General features: G+C 40.3%; 1 protein-coding gene across 1 annotated transcript in view; it reads right to left on the bottom strand.

The window, feature by feature from the left end:
* The window catches only part of LOC129731806 (pair-rule protein odd-paired), a 61,002-nt gene extending 42,711 nt beyond the window's left edge, over window positions 1-18,291 (bottom strand). The window contains exon 1 of the mRNA XM_055692125.1: window positions 16,848-18,291. Coding sequence (XP_055548100.1) covers window positions 16,848-17,820 — 973 coding nt within the window. The 5' untranslated portion in view covers window positions 17,821-18,291. The remainder of the gene's footprint in view (window positions 1-16,847) is intronic.
* Between the last annotated feature and the right edge of the window lie 441 nt (window positions 18,292-18,732).

Genomic DNA, 18,732 nt, shown 5'->3' with positions numbered 1-18,732 from the left:
CACCAGCAGCAGCAGGAGCAGGCCATGGATGCCCCGGTGTAAACAATTCCTTTGTGTTTTATGAAGTGCTAAACTAATAGCTAATATATTACTCAATATTTTATTCTGTTTCGGGGTTTGACGAAAGCATTACTAAAATGTAGGCATTTTTCCGGAACCAGTCCGTCGGGTTGGCGGGGATTCGAGCACATTCTTCAGATCCTTTTGTGTGCGGATTTGTCTCTACTTGCGTCGCGATGGCGACCACGGGACGGAGTATTAATCTCTGTCACATCTGATTGAATATTTTTCGGTTTTGTTGTGATTACCTATGAATAGAAGGTTTACGGTAAAAAAACCCTTCACTAGGTTCGTTAAAAAGACTTATGTAGCGTAGAAAATGCTGTTGATACCGGTTCAAAACCGATTCCGCATGCTAATGAAATATAGCGTTTTTATGGAAATAAAAAAACCAGAAATTTTCGCATAAAAATTTGATAAATTGCCCATTATCAGTGCCGTCTACGATGGCGACAGGCTTCCCCCCGTTCCGGGGGTGGGAGAGTTTCGGTTTCATTAGCAAACCCAATAAATTAAAAGCTCACCTTCGGTAATGGTACTCTAGATCGCGTCTCCAGGCGCTTAGGAAAATTCTACCTTTCCGAACGTTTTCCCTTAACGCGGGGTATCATAATTTCATTATCGGAATCTTTTCGATGTCTAACAGAAAAGGTCTCCCATCGAAGTAAGCGGTGGCCGCAACAACATCCAAAGTCGGGTAAAAGTTGAAGAATTATGTTTGTTTTATGTAAATATACCCAAGAAGATTGGTCGGTTATAGAGGAGAACGTAACGGGAGACAGGGAAAAAAGAACGATCATTTCGATACTTTTCACACGCAAGGCAGCCATCTTCCTTTCCATTCCCGGGTGTCGCTGCTTCTCACGGCCGGGTCCATAAAGACCGAAAATGAGGGATAAAATGCCTGCTCGCAAAAGGTGCGATGATTGGGGCACAATGGAATAAAGATAGGCTTAGCCGCAAAACCGAAAGCAGTTGCGAGCAGCGACAACTCAATATACGGCTGTGTTGACACGGCTGTGGAGCGGGGATGCTGGGAACACTGCTCCGTTGTCAGCAATGGAGGAAAGTCGCACAAAACTTAATCACCTGCCCGAGTTGGGGCAACTTGTACTGGCTGCACCCTTTTGCTTCCCAGTAGGTACGGCTGTGCTTTATATTCTACCAGTAAGGAGTTTCAAGTAAAGCCAGTCAGTGTGCGGGGGAAAAACAATAAAATTTGCCGTTGCAGCTCACTGTGAACGGAATCTGACGATGCGATGTCGGTGAAGTTTCTCACAGTGTAGATGCGATTAAATCGAAGTAAGCGATGAAATGATGATTGCTTTATTAAATAATAAAACGATTATCATTGTGTGGAATAATTTGTATAGAGGTGCATTTTTTTGTTTGCTTTTAAGAAATGAAAGACTCTGTCCTGTTCCATCTTAACGACCTTAAAAATGTGATAAAATGTGGTTAAAAAGAAAACTGTTTATGAAAGTTCTATAATATATTTTGTTCCGATTCTTCGATTCAATATTTGTTGAATGCGTTGATGCTTTCCTTTTTGTGTTGCTTATGTGAAATGATTTGGTTACCATAATGTTTAGGTTACAGTAATATCACATACATAAGGCATACGTTACACTCAGGAAGAAATCTTCCAAAAAAGTTGGTACAAAATGAACTACTCGAATTGACCATGCTCTGAATAAAATCACTGTTTGAGTAGTTCATGAAGGCGGTGTACCTGCGCAGCTCTGCACTTGTCTCGTTCCCACTCGAAAAATGCTGCATTGATTTTGTAAAGAGCTTCTTGACAGGGCTCGATAAACCGAGAAAAAGAAAATCCATTTTGTTCATTATTTGTCGAGCAGTTGGACAGGACGGGGTACGAAGTACTATACCAGAAAACAACGTACGACGCTAGAAGTCTGGAAGTGCTTGAGTGCAAAATATATGGCTGTGATCGGGCACCTTCATCTGTGCTTGTTTCAATTTAGCAATATTCCGAATCGTCACGATGGCATCAATCCCCGTACTTCTCACGTGTTATTTGAGTGCTATCGGTTTTCAATTCGCACACAACATACGACATCACTGACTGAACCGAATAAGAAAACATGTACTTCCAAAGTATAACGCTGGAGACCTTTCGAAAAAATGATGAGACATTTGAGCAACCGGGCAAGTGATTTGTGTGAGCCGAAACCAAATTCGGAAAGCCAGCTGATACTGGCACAGCCCGCTGCTGCAACTGCCGCAATCTGTTACGCTACGGCTAAATAGATATACTATTCTGTAGACATTTTAAGGGAAACTTGACAATTTTAAACAGCACAATAATTCGCATAATCAAACAAAATTTTTCTGCATTTGGATGGATGCGTGTATAGTTTTTCAATCGATTACTGCAAGAATAAAGGAAATCGGTTAAAACAAACCGATTTTTTTTTATTCTCGCTTATTTACCGTCGGTCTAGTTCCGCCACTGTTATTGTGCCAATCACCGACGCCCGGGGAGGCGACCCTGACTCACGACCCGTTGATTAACGGACCGGCGCCAACGGCTTTACTTCCTCATGCGATGGAAGGCGTGATCCCAGAGATTTTTCGCCTCGGAAAATCTCCCGGTGTCGACTAGGATTGAATCTAGACCAGTTGGGTTGGTTTTGAGTGGATCACGCCACCTCACAACCATCGACACCTATGTCGGCGGTGGGATTCGAACCCAGGCATCGAGCGTGGGTTGCGGAGACGTTACCAACCACGCTAGGTCCCCGCCGTAAAACAAACCGATTTATTAGCACTTAAAATGAGACAAATTTCGTCCCTCTACCGTTCATAGTTTTCCAATTTACACCCCTATGTAGCAGGTTATAGAAAAACGTAGTTCTATGTCAAAAAAAACCTTCATGAGACCAACTAGGACTATCTTTGAAAATCTTAACAAATTGTTCAGCAGAGCTGCAAGTTCACTTTTATTCATTGTTTTTATTTAACGAAGATTTGTTGTCCTTGAGTAAGACCTGTTTGATAACACAGGTTCGTCACTTTTACGTTTGCTTAAGGGAAACTTCATTTGAGTCTCTGCAGAATTAACGCACTTCCGAGCTGGCGCCAACATCCACAAGAACGGTTAAAAAGCTATAATCTTTAATTTATTTCCAGTTTTAGCTGCAAACTTGTGCTGTCAACTGGTCGACATAGGTGCAAAAAATTTGCCTTCGAACTCAAACTCAAAAAAAATGAAAGATTATAGCTAACCGTTCATGTGAATCTTGGTACTTCTAGCCTAGTCTGAAGCGCGTAAAACTTTTAGCGACCTTAAAGAAGTTTTCCCGAAAGCAATCATAGAAGCGCCGAACCTGTCGAGCAATTGAGTCCTAAAGCTATACCAGTTATATATATCATTCAAAAAAGAGTCCTCTGATTTATAATTTGAGAATGAAAAACGCTCGAAAGGTATGAAATGACAGTTCGTCCATGTATGTATATGAGCGAACGATGAACATTTTTTAAAAAACAGATTTGCTCAAAAAATTACCCTCTTCCAGCTGATACATAGAAATCTGAAAACCGTGGGTCTAGAGTTCTACAGCAATATTGTAGAGAAAAACTTTCGAGTTCTACAGCAATATTTTAGAGAAAAAAGCGCCTATCAAAAAAATAACGAAAATAAGGGTGACCCAAATCTTCGATGAAATCGAGTATCTAACTTTTTTATCTTTGCTACAATGTTATAGCTCCGTTAAATTTAAGCAACCTTGTTGACGTCAGCTTTTCTCTATCTTTGAAAATAACCAATTTGGATTGATAAAACATATTTTGCACTCTAGCTTTTTTATTTCAATTCTTACATTAAAACTGTCTTTAAACGACTTTTAGGGCTTTGCAAGAGAAACAATTTGCAATACTGACATCGTAAATATCTCAATACCACTCAAAGTTATTAAAGTTTTCCATAAAAATATGCCTTTATCATTTGTTCGTCGTTTTTTTGGGCAAACATAAAAATATCTCTTGGTCCTCATTTGAAAGGCATATTTGACTCTATATTTTTCAAATATATATATATATATATATATATATATATATATATATATATATATATATATATATATATATATATATATATATATATATATATATATATATATATATATATATATATATATTTATTTATATATATATATATATATATATATATATATATATATATATATATATATATATATATATATATATATATATATATATATATATATATATATATATATATATATATATATATATATATATATATATATATATATATATATATATATATATATATATATATATATATATATATATATATATATATATATATATATATATATATATATATAAATCCTTTTTTTTTTTGAGTGAATGTAATTCAAAAACACGGCAACAAATTATAATATGTTTTATATATCTTGTATATAAAAGCACAAAGGTTTTTTGGCATTTCTTCTTGAGACAAAAAATAGTTACGTTCAATTTGATCAAAAAAGATCGAAAATCGATCGACTGGTTCAAGAGTTATGAATTTTTGAAAATAAAATACATCGAATAAAGCCGTTTTTTATTGTCACCCTATTTCGGAACTTGATCACCCAAAGTGCCTCAATTGTGTTCAAAGTTGCAGAAGTGGATCTTCGTCGAAAATAATCAAACCCGTATTTTTTCGTTGGTTCGTTAGGGCGACTTGCTTGTTTTGAACCAGCCCATCAATTTTTGATCTTTATGGATGAAATTGAAGGTAATTATTTCTAGTCTTAACATAAAATATAACATACAAAAAGTCTAGTCTTAACATGCTTTTACATACAAAAAAAAAATAGTTGTAATTTTTGACATGTTTTTTTTTTCAGTTGAATTTACCCAAATATAAAAAATGAAAATATTTTTCAAAATTTCTCCATGCATAGAGTCAAATATGCCCTTCAAATTGAGACCAAGAGATATTTTTTATGTTTGCTCCAAAAATAACGACAAACAAATGAAAAAAGGCATATCTTTTATGACAAACATTAATAATTATGAGTAGAATTGATATATTTACGATATCAGCACAGTAAGTTGTTTCTCATGAAAAGCCCCAAATATGAAAATTGAAACAAAAAAGCAAGAACGCAAATAAGTTTTTTTTTTAATAAAGAGGAAAACTTTTTCTACACTGTTGCTTGAAATTAATGGAACTATAACGTTTTAGAACAAATTTTTCTTCTATCTTTAATATATACTATCAAGACATAACAGCAGTATGAAATAATAACTTTCAAACCACAAACAACAGACTAAACCACATAATTTTCTCATATTCAGCAAAAAACCCATCAATGTCAACACTACACCAAACATACAGTTATAAACCATAAAATGCTATAGGACGAGGAACAATAGTAGCATTTGTAAGTAAATAACGTTTGTAAAAATAAGTAAAATTGTAAAAAATCAAACTTATTCACTAATTTAATAAATTAATAATAATTTAATAATAAAGTTTCCCTGGTGAAGACACCAAGCTGTGTTGAAACGTTGGCCAGAAACAAAAAGTTTGTTCCAAATGATAAGACCGCTTAGCCAAAATTCCCCGCTATAAATATTAAAAAGTTAGATGCCTAATTTCATCGAAAATTTGGGTCACCCTAACTTCTGTTATTTTTTTGATAAGCGCTTTATTATATGTAACAACCTTGTAGAAGTAAGGTTTTTTCTAAAATATTGCTATCGAGCTCTAGATCTAAATTTCTCCCCTAATTCAAATTAAACATTAAAATGTTTGGGTTCAGGTAATAAATCATTTAGAGAAGGTTATAAAACGGCATTAGAAGTATTTTTTCCTGGAAAATTTGTTATATAATGCTTGTTACTTATGGATAGTGATATTTAATGAAGGTTCCTTCAAATATTTGTTCATAATTGTTGATATTTTAATGAACGTAGTTCTCTTATTAAATTGTCATAAAACAAAATTTAATTCGCACATGGGTTACCACTTGAGATGTTTCACCATTATTACAAAATATAATAGAATGTAAAAAGTAAAAGGTTAAAGTTAAATGGCACGAAACCACATCAATATTGTGAGGAATTAACACATCTAGTGATTAAAATTGAAACCTACACAACGCACACTGCAAACCGAAACTGTGACCGAAACTATTTTGACCCAAAACAGTTGATTTTAGAGCCGCAATGTCTTCAGTAAATTTGTTCCATTAATTATTCTTCAAGTTATAGAAGTTGAAATTATGTGATTAATCCACTTAACAGTGAGAAACGAATTTAATACCCACTTTGTCCAGCAAAGTTGTAGCACATTAAAGAACAACTTTGCTAAAGACATCATACTTCCATCTATCAATTTGCTTAAACTTTTATGAAGTTTTATATAGATTACGCACATTGCAGAACATTAAAAAATAGTAAAAAGTCAGTATAAAATGTTATCCCTATTATATTTTATATGTTTTTCAAGCGCCTCAAAACTGATCGTTCACCCGAAAGCGAAGTTTATCGAAATATCACGATTTTTGTGTGTATGATTATACATGTTCTGATTTCTATCTGTTGCGTTATGTATTCACACATATTTTGTGCGCAGTCAGAACAATCATTGTGCTTTTGAGAGGACAAATTGGTTAATAAAAGCTTGAACTTTTGCGTGTATCTAATAGGAGTTGTTTTCCAACAATATTCAATAATATTTTATTAAGTTATTTATTTTCAGCACTGACTTTTTGTTGTTTGCTCCCTGAGCTTTTGTGTGGAAAAAAATTGAACAGATTATTTTTGACTTATAGTTTTGTGATTTTACAACAATTTTCTTTCCATTCAATCCTTAAGTATATGTAGTTTGAATTTAAATTCAGTCTCGCTTTTCTACCATTCTTAATTCATATCGTTCAAGAAAATCTTTTTTTGTTTCACTAATTTACACACCATATTGACACTCCATTCAATCTTAACAATGACAGCAATTTAGCAAACACGCAAACGTTTGACATCGTCATTATCGCGTATCGAAATCTAGCAAATCTCCACACCAGTCTACTGGACCAATGTTCATCAAGCATACAGACCGTGTTTTTGCCGTCGGCAAAATGGCAGCCTACTTTGCAGCCAGGGGACTAGCGAGACACCTTACACAATAGAACCGGGGTTAATATGTACGAATATGTATCACTGTGTGTGGGACCTGTTCGAGATTCGAGTGAGCTAATCCCGGAGGTTTTGAAGTAGCTTATCCGAAGGGATATCCCTTTCAGCAGCGCAGTTTAAGCACTCGGGAATTGATTCAAAGCGATATGTTTATTTATTTTGTTTGATCCTTTTCCTCACACGTTGCTGTTGTTGTTGTTTTGTTCTCTTTCAGACCGTGTGAGTTGGGCTGGCTGGAAGCCGTACAGGTTAGCAGCTCAGGAGTCCGTCGGGTGAGTTACAAAAACGAAAACAACCTCAACCGGCTTAAAGTTGGAAGGAACTCGAAAATCTGCCGTGATTAGCTATTGTAGACTTCATCTCAAGTATTTAGGTTTTCTCTCCTCTTCCTATCCTCATCACCCAGTATTGTTAATCGAAACAGAGCTCTGTTACAGTTTCATTCTCGTCCTGCTAATCCGACTTGTCTCTCAGTCTCGAAACCTTGTTCGGCGCAAAGGTCCAAACCGAAGGCTCGAGAGTGCGAAAAGTTGTGCTAACATAGCAGCCGCCAGTTGAGGATGGTGCAAAACAGACAGGAATCTCATGAGGATTATCGGGTGTAATTTTCTCTGGTCGTCCAAGCGAGAAAATTGCATGATCGCCAGCCAGCGTCTGCGGAAAGATCTCTATCTGGTTGCCTCCTTTGGGGTGGAATATTAGAAAATTAAGATAACATGCACTGTGGGTTTGGCTTTTCATTTGCCTATACACACAGACGCAACCGTACGTTTCAACAGGCTGTAAAGTTTATTAAAGATTATTGGCAGAAGATTTCAATCTGCCTGCCTTCTCTTTGGTGCACATCGACACACCATCAGGACTGGGAACAAAGGAGGCGTTGTGTAGGAAGCAAAGGATCCAAGCGGTAGAAGCATGACATGCTATATCCACAAACATGAAAGAAACTTGAAATTGAAATTACCTAAGAAGTCAATTTTTAGACAGTGTACTTGGATGTTGTATTTGATGTCGCTTTCGTCGACTACTCCAGGTAGAAAAAAACAGGCAACTTAGTCGTGCTTTTCCCACTCTTTTTTTCCCTTCGTCTATTGCTGGCTGCCTTCGGCAGACGTCAACATCGAAGATGGTTGATTATGTTTATTTGATGTTGAGACATATTAAACATAAATGAACAAGGCCAAAATAAATCGCATTTTTCTCCTGTTACTGTCTTCCTCCCGATGATCAAAAAACGAAATAAACCTAACCTCCAAATCTGAGATGCTTATGACAGTTAGCTCTCGAACCCGAACAGCGCGCCATTGTGTAGCGCGCGCTGGATCCGTGTTTTAGGAAAGGGTAAATGGAACGACGAGGGATTTTTAATCTGATATGAAGCTGCTTTCTACTTCGCAGCATTGTTGGCTGAGTTGGCCTTCGCGTCCGTCCGGATAGCGTGTCAGAAGTCGAGTTTGAAATTTTTGTTCGATTATGTGTTGTCTAATCAAACAAAACGAACTCAGCGCTGTTGTTATTTTCAATTTTGCTCTTTTTGACACCCCATCCATTCCGCAACGGGCACGGTGTGCAGTGTACGGGCCAAGTCGTGCGATAGCGATCGGTGCGCCACGGTTTCGGTAGATCGTTCGAGGGGGGAAACGCGCACAGAGTGCGGCACAGAAATTGAACGTCACATTTCATATCCATAGTGTGTCCAAAGTTTTCCATTGCCATGATGTCTGACGGTAGTCGGGAGTGATTAGCGTTTCTAAATTGCTTTGCTGGACATCACAGTAGGCTTGACCTATTTGTAACCCTGGTAGGTAAGTACGCAGCCAATGCCTACTTGATGGCGAAATGTAACACAATATTCGTTTGGTTGATGGTTTGCCGTTCAAAAACCCGTAACCAAAAGCCGTAACATTCAAGGACCCGACCCAAGAGATTCGGCGAGAACAATTGCACAAAACCAACTGTCATCGATCCGTGAAAAGTTTATTGTATTCCGGCCCAGCCGGCCCAAACTCGAAGGATGAAGAACCGTACCGTAGTCCTAGCTTCGGTCTGATTTCCTTTGTGATGAACAAGGTGCCTGCACAAAGGAGGTCACTAGCAGCTCACCGTTTTTTTGCTCCGGCTCTGGTGGCAATGAAGACGATTCGTTTCTCATTTCTTGACAATGACGACGATGATGATGAGAATAGAGGCTCAAGTACGCATAGGAAAATCGGTTTCACCCTCCTCGTCGTGTGTATGTGTATTGCTTCTTTGTGCCGATTTGTTGGCGTTGGTAACATCGGCGACAATGAGCTCTATGAGACGGAAACACACGGGAGACTTGAGGGACAGGCGAAAAACTTGGCGACACAGTCTTACGGCAGAGATGCCAGTTTCAATGGTTTAGACTGGTCGTTCAGTAAGCGTAGCTAACATCCATACTTCTGTTTTTCATTCGCTCGGCGTAGGAGAGCTTACATCCGGCTGGTCATTTTTCATCCGGAATTCGGAGTGTGTTTTTGTCGGATCTCACCCCCCAGACCACTCTGGAGGGAAAGTTTTCCTTGGCAAAGAAATCGCTAGTACATTATTTTTTGTCGATCGCAACGAGAACGACAACGACGACGGCGATGAGGGTGGCCATTTTTCTCGCCCGCTTGCTTTGTGTGGCGTCCATTCTTTGTGTATTCTTTTTTTTTTTCTTTTCGCTTCGTCGAAATGCGGAATCGATACGAGGGTGGCGGTCTACTAAAAGGGGTGGAACAGATGGAAAATAGATTTTCATGTCTGCAGTGCTATTATCCAGCGCTGAATGCTGATGATAGATTTTTAATGAAGATAAAAACGAAAATATTATGACAAAGAAACAACGAGTTTCTTTTTGCGTGATAATTTATGAGTTTCGTTCAGAGTTTTTTTCTGTGATAGGCCAAAAATTTTCCCATCAACTCGAGTGGAAATTACCACGCCGGGCGTTATGCTCGGTTCACTGAACGTTTCCACTCAGATTACGCGTCAAAGTGTGCCACGACATGTGATCCCGAGAGCTGGACTGGGACGCACGGTAAAACAAAGGCAGAAAAGAAAGGAACCCGAAAGCCACTTCACCGGCGGGATTCAAGTCTGGTTCTCGAGTGGAAGCACACGCAAACGGAAAATGTACAGAAGCAAGAAAGAGAACGCGAGAGGGACAAAATCTTATCTTAAGTGGTTGTTTTTAAATCATTTGACACTCTCCCGGTGCTCTCGACAAACGATCCGGGAGGCCACGGCCACTCAAACACTTCGGCAGGGACAGAAACAAGAAGTCTAATCGGTTGACATGACACTCGATTAAGATAAAACAAAAGGACTTCGATTAAGAGGCTTCTAGCGTGACGAGGCTGGCGGTTAGTTAATTTCGGGAAATTTGATCCGTGTTTTTTTCCCCGATAAGTGGGCCGAAAGACCCACTAGTGGTGACAAATGAGCGAGAAAATGCGATTAAACGGCTTCAGTAGACCACAGTCTCGTGTCTCGTAGGAGAGTGCGTGCGCCACCATGGGGAAAGGCAGAATGACAGAAAATCGATGCGGTCCAGATACGCAGAATGTCGCTTGGCAGCGCTTCCAGCACGGGGGAGACGCCATCGAAAGAGAGAAAAATTCTATATATGTTTGTACCATTAAGCAAGATGAAATTCAATCCCGGCTTTACGGGCGATTGCCTTTGGAGACCTGTCATAAACAAATTAATATCTTGTCAAATATTTATTGTCGGGATAATTTTCTACATTTCACGCTTTTAGTCTGCTGCCATCATCATAGACTCCGGGGCTGTAGGCGCTGTCTGTAAGGTGGATCGAAACATGCTGCTCAATCACGATCCACTAACTCCACGCCTGCTCGCTGGGCACCCAGTCTGCGATCGCAGTGATGTTGTGTGTGTATTCAATTTGGAAAAAGGCGTGCTAAGTAGGCGGTTAAATTATGCACAAGAGTTGGTTATTATCGTGTAGTTATAACACTTCTCCGCTTCACCGAAGAGCTTTTCTTCTCGAAAACGAACGACGATGGTTTCGACCCAACCGACCGACCGCGCGAACCGCGCTGTGTGTAAACAGCCAGAGGGCTTGAGCGATTTTTCAAATCCGTTCCGTTCGGGAAATGGCTGTTGAAACAAAAGAAGCAAAGGGAATTGCGAAAAGTCGACTAAACCTGGCCGAGTCGTGCTGTGAAAATAACTTCTCAAATTATACGTTTTGCAGCTAAATTAGATTACCGGGAGTTCCTTCGGTGTCGGTTCTCTTCTCGGTGCAACTCGCGCTGACTGCTTCGTTCCTTCGGTCGGTAGGACCGGAGGTAAATTAAGACGTCCCAAGGAGTTGATATTCGATCGTACTCCCCTTTTCCACACGCAGTAGTGGTGTGATGAAATGGTTATGACGAACGTGGGAAAAATTTTGACAGGTTCGTCAAACAACTAACAAACTGGCTGCGCCATAGAGCGCGCCCCCCGTCGTCGAAGTTGAAAACTAATTCAATAAAAACGCTCCTTACAGTCCCTCGTATCGAGCTGTCGAAGAGTGCAGCGCAGTGCAGAGTGGGTACGAACAAGTTTCGCCCATTTTTCGTACCCCACCAGCATCGGTCCTGATGTTGGACGCAGAAAAACCGGGCGTGAAACCGCAAAAAAGGGCACACACACATTGTTTGCCCTCTTGCCGTGCATTGTTTACACTTGGCTACACCGCCGATGACATTTCCCACTCCCGGGACAACCCTGGCTGGCTGGCTGGAAAAACTATGCCACCGAGTTAGCAACGACGACGTTGTCGGGTTGTGCTTTTTAAAGTGTTTGTGGTGAGATAAAGTTTTCATTAAATTTTCCGCCTGTTGGGCACTCTTTTTTGTCCCCCCGGCGTTGCGGTTTCGAACCGACCAAGCGAAAACCAGAACGGTGCCAGTGTCAGCGAGCTTGCCAGAGATTATTGCAGTTTTATACTTTGGCCCGTGAACCGTGGCCGACACCGTTGGCGAAAGTTTGCTTTTTTTGTTACTGTGCAATACTAGTGACATCTGTCGTCTCGAGGGAGTGAGTGAGTATTTATGAACTCGTTGCAGACGGACCACGCATCAGTAGCGAGCGTATCGAGCTGTGTCAACAGGACACAAAAGGCAAAATAACTATGTTATGTAATGATTTCAATTTAATTGCTCGGTCGAGTCATTTTCTAGCCTGTGCTCTGGTGCTCTGCCTGCAGAGGCTTCGCCTTCACATGGCCACCAGGCAGCGTGTCGTTGACAGGGGACAAACGGGAACCCACCGTAGGAACCACATACTCACACAGGCAAACCCGGAGACCGACCAAACAGGAGCTTCCACTCCATTCTGCACGGCTCTTTTGCTTAACAGATTGTGGGTGGAGTTGGAATTGCTTTATTGAGGTTTGTCCTGTGCTCCGCTGTTTTATGTGTCTCTGTCTATCCGACGGCCTTTGTTCTACCCCCGCATTCCTTAGCCGTGGGTGTCAACCCGGCCGTAATGGAAAAATCGATACTACCCGGTTATCCTCTAAGTCTAAATTGAACTACCGCGTGGCCTTGCGCTCTCGGTGTGACTTTAAATAGCGGAAAACGGCAACCTGCTGCCCTGGCAACCGCACAGCTTTAATACTGCACGGCTTACTTTGATTAATGGCCAGCGCTTTATTGTTTAACCTTCTCATCCGGGAGAACGGTTGAACGGAGCATAAATATTTACTCATCACACTCCCCCGGGTCAGGTGTTAGTACGTAAACAGTCAGGCACTTTTTGATTTCAATTAACCGAATAATCACATTTTCCGCAGTTATTAAGCTACACACAAACCATTGCTCAGTTTCTCGAAACAAGCTGCGATCGAACGGATCACCGGATCGAGCTCGCTCGCGCGCGTACGTTAGCTTTTGTGGTGAGTTGGCAACCGCACCACACCTCACGCCTGCTCCCACTCGAAATCGTTTGTTTATCAATCAATCTTAACTCGAGCTCGAATCGTGCGCCAGCAGAGGAATGAAAAGTTGAAACATCTTGAAAAACGATCCAAGCAATCAGAAATTAATTAAGATCCACGCTGACTAACCGCTTTCAGTTAACGTGTTTGTGTGTGCGAGGGAGTGAGTGAGCGAGAGAGTGCTCGAGATGTATACGGATCAATAGCCAGGAAAATTGATGTTACACGTTAATTAAATTTCAGTTCTCGAAGGTGAGCTCTCTCCTCCGGAGCAGGTTGAAAACCGTTTTGAAATTTAGCTACCACAAGAAGCACAGGGTAATTACCGGGAACAAGGCATGAATAATTTAATAATTACCGCACCATTTCGGCTCGTTTTCTCGGGAGCAGTCGGGAAGAGGAGGTGAATTCTTTTACGGCCGACATTTGACAGGCGAAAGAAGTGGTACTGCTTAAGTGTCGCAGCCCCAGGCACTACAGAGGAGGTTTAGTGCCGAGAAAGGGGGCGTTTATGCTGACCGAAAAGTCACTCGAGAAGTGTCGCTACTAAACAACTGCTGGCTGCCTGGGGGTTGCCGCTGGCTTTGCCTACCTGACGGTGCCGAGGACTACTACCCATAAATGGTTGTAAAATATCACGTGAAGTTATGATCTTTTACTTTTTAATAAAGTCAACCCGGTGGAATCTAAGTCATTTAGTCTGAAACCGTTCCTTGCGTCGAGATTCGCCGAATTGATTACAACCATTTGACAGATTTTGAGTATGAAATTCGCGTTGACGGTGTTGCTGATATTTGTTTGGTTTTGCATGCGAAAAAGAAGGAAGGAAATATTTTTGCTTTTGTCATCACGCACATTCTGACAATTGCATATGAGAGTTCACGTAGGTGCGAACAGCCTTCAAAATCTCTTTCAACGCGAATAACCCGAATAGCAAAAGGGTTCACGGCTAGTTGTGAAGATATTTGCTTCAGCTGTGGAAAAATTACGAAATACTATCTTATTTTCAACTCCACAATAAAATTTATTTTGGTAACAAATTATTAGTGACCTTGAATAAATATGAGTAACTTCAAAACTCTTTCATCAAAAAGCAAAACTGACTGGCCCCTCGGCTTGAGTTTAGCCTTAACTTGGGTTTAAAAACGATTTCGCCAAAACAAAATTTGCTTGTTTCGCTGTTGATTTATATTGCAATCAATCTCAAACTTAAGTGTTTACTGTCCATATGAATAGTATTTTTTTTTGTTAAGGTGAAACGGTATACGAACCAGAAATGGCCGAAAAACGGTAATGCCGGGGTGAAGAGGAGATGCATTGCCTTTTCCCGAGTCTTATGTATTTAAAAAATCTAAGGCGGCCATTTCTGTCTCCTATACTGTTTTACCTTAAAGGATGGAATTCAAATTATTCCATGCTCAGTATCTCATGATTTATTTACACGACTCGTTACTTATTAGTGGGTTTTACAAAGTGGGTTTTACAAAATCATCTCATCTTGAGGCAAATTTGTGTAAATTGAACATATAATTCGAAAATTTTGGCTCATAATATTTAGGCACCTGTTACTTGAAACAGACCTAAAACTAAACTGCTCGCTACTAGTTTAGGGTCGAAAGCTAGGGGCAAGACACTATTGATATATGGCGAAATTTTTCTAATACTCGATTTTACAAAGTATTTATTGTTACATTTTCAGGCACCTATCATATCTATATCACAACTCATTGACAGCTCATTATTGTCGGAGTCTGTCGGAGTGATATGAATGTGACAGATAAACAATAAATATCAAAATATATCCACCAATATCGTATAATATTACCGAAATATTTTTCTTAAAAGTAAAGTTGTCTAGCACCAAGGTAGAAAGTATATTCAGGTGTGATTGTTTACTATTAAATATTTTCAATCAGATATTTGCAATGATGTAAAATGTTTTTATATAACAAAGTTAGATGGATAGATTTTGTAGCCGATTTAAAGACTGACGATTTCAACATCAAGATATTACATTGTTTTGATGTATCATTGAATTGCAAACTATAATAATATAATTTCTTCATCTTTTTTGTAAAGTGGTGCAAAAAATACACAATATAACATCACTTTGAGAAAGAAAACAGCGGCCAATACAAGAAAAATATGTAAAACTTTTGAGTAAAATTTGAATTCAACTCTTAGATCTAAAATGTAAATGTTTTGTTGTTTTGATTACCCCTTCACTTGTTTGTTACAAATACAAATACGAAAACAACTTAATTCGCCATAAAAATAAAGAAATAATGCGGAGAAATTCGTGTAAAAAGTAAAGCATGTAGGCATGTGTGTTTAATCGTTTTTCAACCAAAAACCAAGGCGAGTTGTTGATAGAATAGACTCGATTTGTTCAACGCGAAACATTCAAGAGAAACAAAGTTACCGTTTGTCATGATATCACAAAAAAACACTTGGAATCTTGCGTTCTTCGTTGAACAAGTTAGAGCATTTTATATTAAAAGAGCGGGTAGATTAAATAGGTCACAAAGAAAAAAAAATCAGATGTAAGTGAATATAACCAACATGCGAACAAATTGTACTCAAATATGGAGATATGTGAAGAATAAAACCTTCACAATAGACAGTTTACAACATAAAGTTAATCAGCCAATAGAATCATTAGAAACAAATTTACAAACAATAAAAACGTTATAAAAACTCATCCCAAAGAATCTTAATCTTCGCCGGTAGTGTATAACAAGAAACCTGCTTGATTGACGTCTCAGAAGTTTTTTTTACAATTCTAAAAGCGTCATTTCTCTTTATTGTCATAAAGAGATATAAGTGTTTTCTCCGCTTTTAAACTTGAATTTGACGTTCAAAATTGAATTGATGAACAAAATATTTTTGAAGAAAATCAAGATTTAAACTTAAGGTGAGGCGGAAAAAACGGAAATGTGTTCAAAGAAACAAAAAGTAATAGTTTTGCATTTTATATTGTAATATGTGCGAGGGGCAGGACAGTAATTCGAGAAAAACTTTGTTACTCAAAACTCGCATAATCTGACATCAAATTATGATTGAAATTCTGAACATTTTTCTTATCAGAGGGCACTGCTACCCCATCGTGGTTGTCTGAAATATTGAACATTCTAAACATAAACATCTGTTAACAAAAAAAAAGAGCCACTGAAGTTTGAAGACTCACTGTAGACCGAATGACGCTGAATCAACTCACAGTCTCACTTGTTTCAATCACTTCAAACTGACAGCCTCACTTAGTAGGCTGTCTAAGAAAGTGTACTTTCGAAAGTTCTTCAGAAGCGTAGGTAACTCTTTTATTACCTTTATCTCAGTGACTACTTGTTTCTCAGAGAAAACAACATAAGTGAATCACCTCCTACACGGCTATGACCATTTTTCGCTTACTTTGATCACAATCTCCAAAACACATTTAAACTCAACAATGAAAACAACACTTGCATAACAATGACCGACTCGAAGACGCCAGTTTCGGTCGCATTTTCATTTAACAAACAAAACAACAAAAAGTCCCAGTTACTGCCATTGCCGACTTCCCGGAAGGGTCTTTCTCCTCTTGGTTTGCGTACTTATTGTTACTACATGAATTAAAACCTCTCAAAAAATCGATAGAACCAAAGAAAGAAAAAAAAACACTCACCAGTGTGGGTCCGCTTGTGGATCTTGAGATTCTCCGAGCGGGCAAACACCTTGCCGCAGGTCTGGAACGGACAGGCGAACGGTTTCTCGCCGGTGTGCACCCGGATGTGATTGACCAGTTTGTACTTGGCCTTGAAGGGACGCCCGTTTCGGGTGCAACCGAGCCAGAAGCAGGCATGGGTGGTACACTCCGGGCCGCCGACGTGGTCCACCGTGAGATGCGTGACGATATCGTGCATCGTGTGGAAGATTTTGTTGCACGTCTTGCGGCTGCCGTCCGTAACGGCTGCGGCCGCTGCCGCACTCAGTGCGGTCAGACCGAGCCCCAGATGGTGCGGCGGGAGTTCCGGCTCGACCCAAAGGCATTGCATTTCCTGCTTGATCGACGGTGGATGACGCATGTAGCGAAAGAACGCCCCCGAGGTGCCCGAGTTGACCGGCAGGTTGGCCAAATGCTGGTGATGTACCGAGGGATAGTTACTCTGGTGGTAAGGATGGGCATAATCCGCGGACAGGCCCATTCGCATCTGATGGGGGTGGAAGTGATGGTTGCTGAGGGACGTGGCCGAGTGATGGTTCAGGTTGTCATGCACGGCAGGATGGGCATGATGGAACAACGAGGCAGGGTCACCGGTGGCACCGGCGGCCGAGGAACTAAAGTAATCATTGTCACGCTTCAACGCAAGAAAGTCCCTCGGGTGGTACGGGGCCATGTGGCTCATGTGCGAAGGCGGTGATAAATGATGGGTGTTGTAAGTACTGCTAGCATTCGCCGATGATTGATAGAAGGACTGCGATGACAGCATATCACTTGGCGTGTTGGCACTTCCCACCGCTGGTGGCAGCATACTTCCGGTACTAGTGGTTTCTACGTCACTTTGCTCCAAATGGTCTGGAGACATTTTAATCCCGAACGTTGCCAGATGTGAGTGATGTGCCGTCGATGCTGTGTCCATAAAAGCATTCATCATCATTCTGGACCCGGAATAGATAAAAACCGAAAACTAGACACCTAACACACTTGTTTGGCAGGTATCAACGCACTTCTGTTTCTCTACACTCTACACGACTCACTTGCGTGATAAGTACAGCATTAAAAACGTATTTAAAACATGTCACTGCATTTTTGCTTCAAACTTTTCAACCAAACTCAGTATTTTTCACTAACAAACGCACACGACACGAACGCACGAAAGCACTTATCAATCTTACTTCACGCTGAGTGATCACCTCGCGATATCTCCGAAGGCCGCAGGCTGTAATTGCACATTGACACACTCACGGGTGCTGGGTTCGAATACCGAGTGGCTTGTCCGAAATCGCGCTGTGAGAGCCACACAGCAGTATGGTGTTTACAATACGACACACGCAGCGGGACTAAACTTTAAAATTCTATCAAGATTTGACCTCACTACAGGAATCCCCGTATCCTATTGAGCGAACGAACGTTGGTAGCGTACTGACTCGAACGCAGGCAAGAGCAGGAGAACCAACGGCAATCCGGACAAGCACTGAAGCGATAAACGGTAGGAAGGTGAAACCACGCCTCCCTTCAATTTGCCTGCTTGATTGGGTTTCGCTACTCACCATTCGCTTCTACGTTTGTCTCCCTTCCACACGTTACCAGTAATAGCGGAGCATTGCGCTCTCTCAACTTCAAACAATTCTCCATCCTTTTTCCACCAATGCAGAAAAGCAGCGAAACGAAACAATCTCACTATCTCGCTCCTTTTGTCCGGCAGCTTCGCTCGCCATCGAGAAGATCGTTTTAACACGATGATACGAATCGAATGGCAGCTGGAAAGAAACTGATACAGTTCTATTTTCCTTCCATCCCACTTCCTCTACAGCAAACCCGAGATGTAATCTGCCCTTTCATTTCCCCC

The sequence above is a fragment of the Wyeomyia smithii genome, chromosome 3 (assembly GCF_029784165.1).
Source record: "Wyeomyia smithii strain HCP4-BCI-WySm-NY-G18 chromosome 3, ASM2978416v1, whole genome shotgun sequence".
NCBI classification, from domain to species: Eukaryota; Metazoa; Arthropoda; class Insecta; order Diptera; family Culicidae; genus Wyeomyia; species Wyeomyia smithii.
The sequence above is the reverse complement of the archived record's forward strand: the minus strand, read 5'-3'. Positions and strand labels throughout refer to the sequence as shown.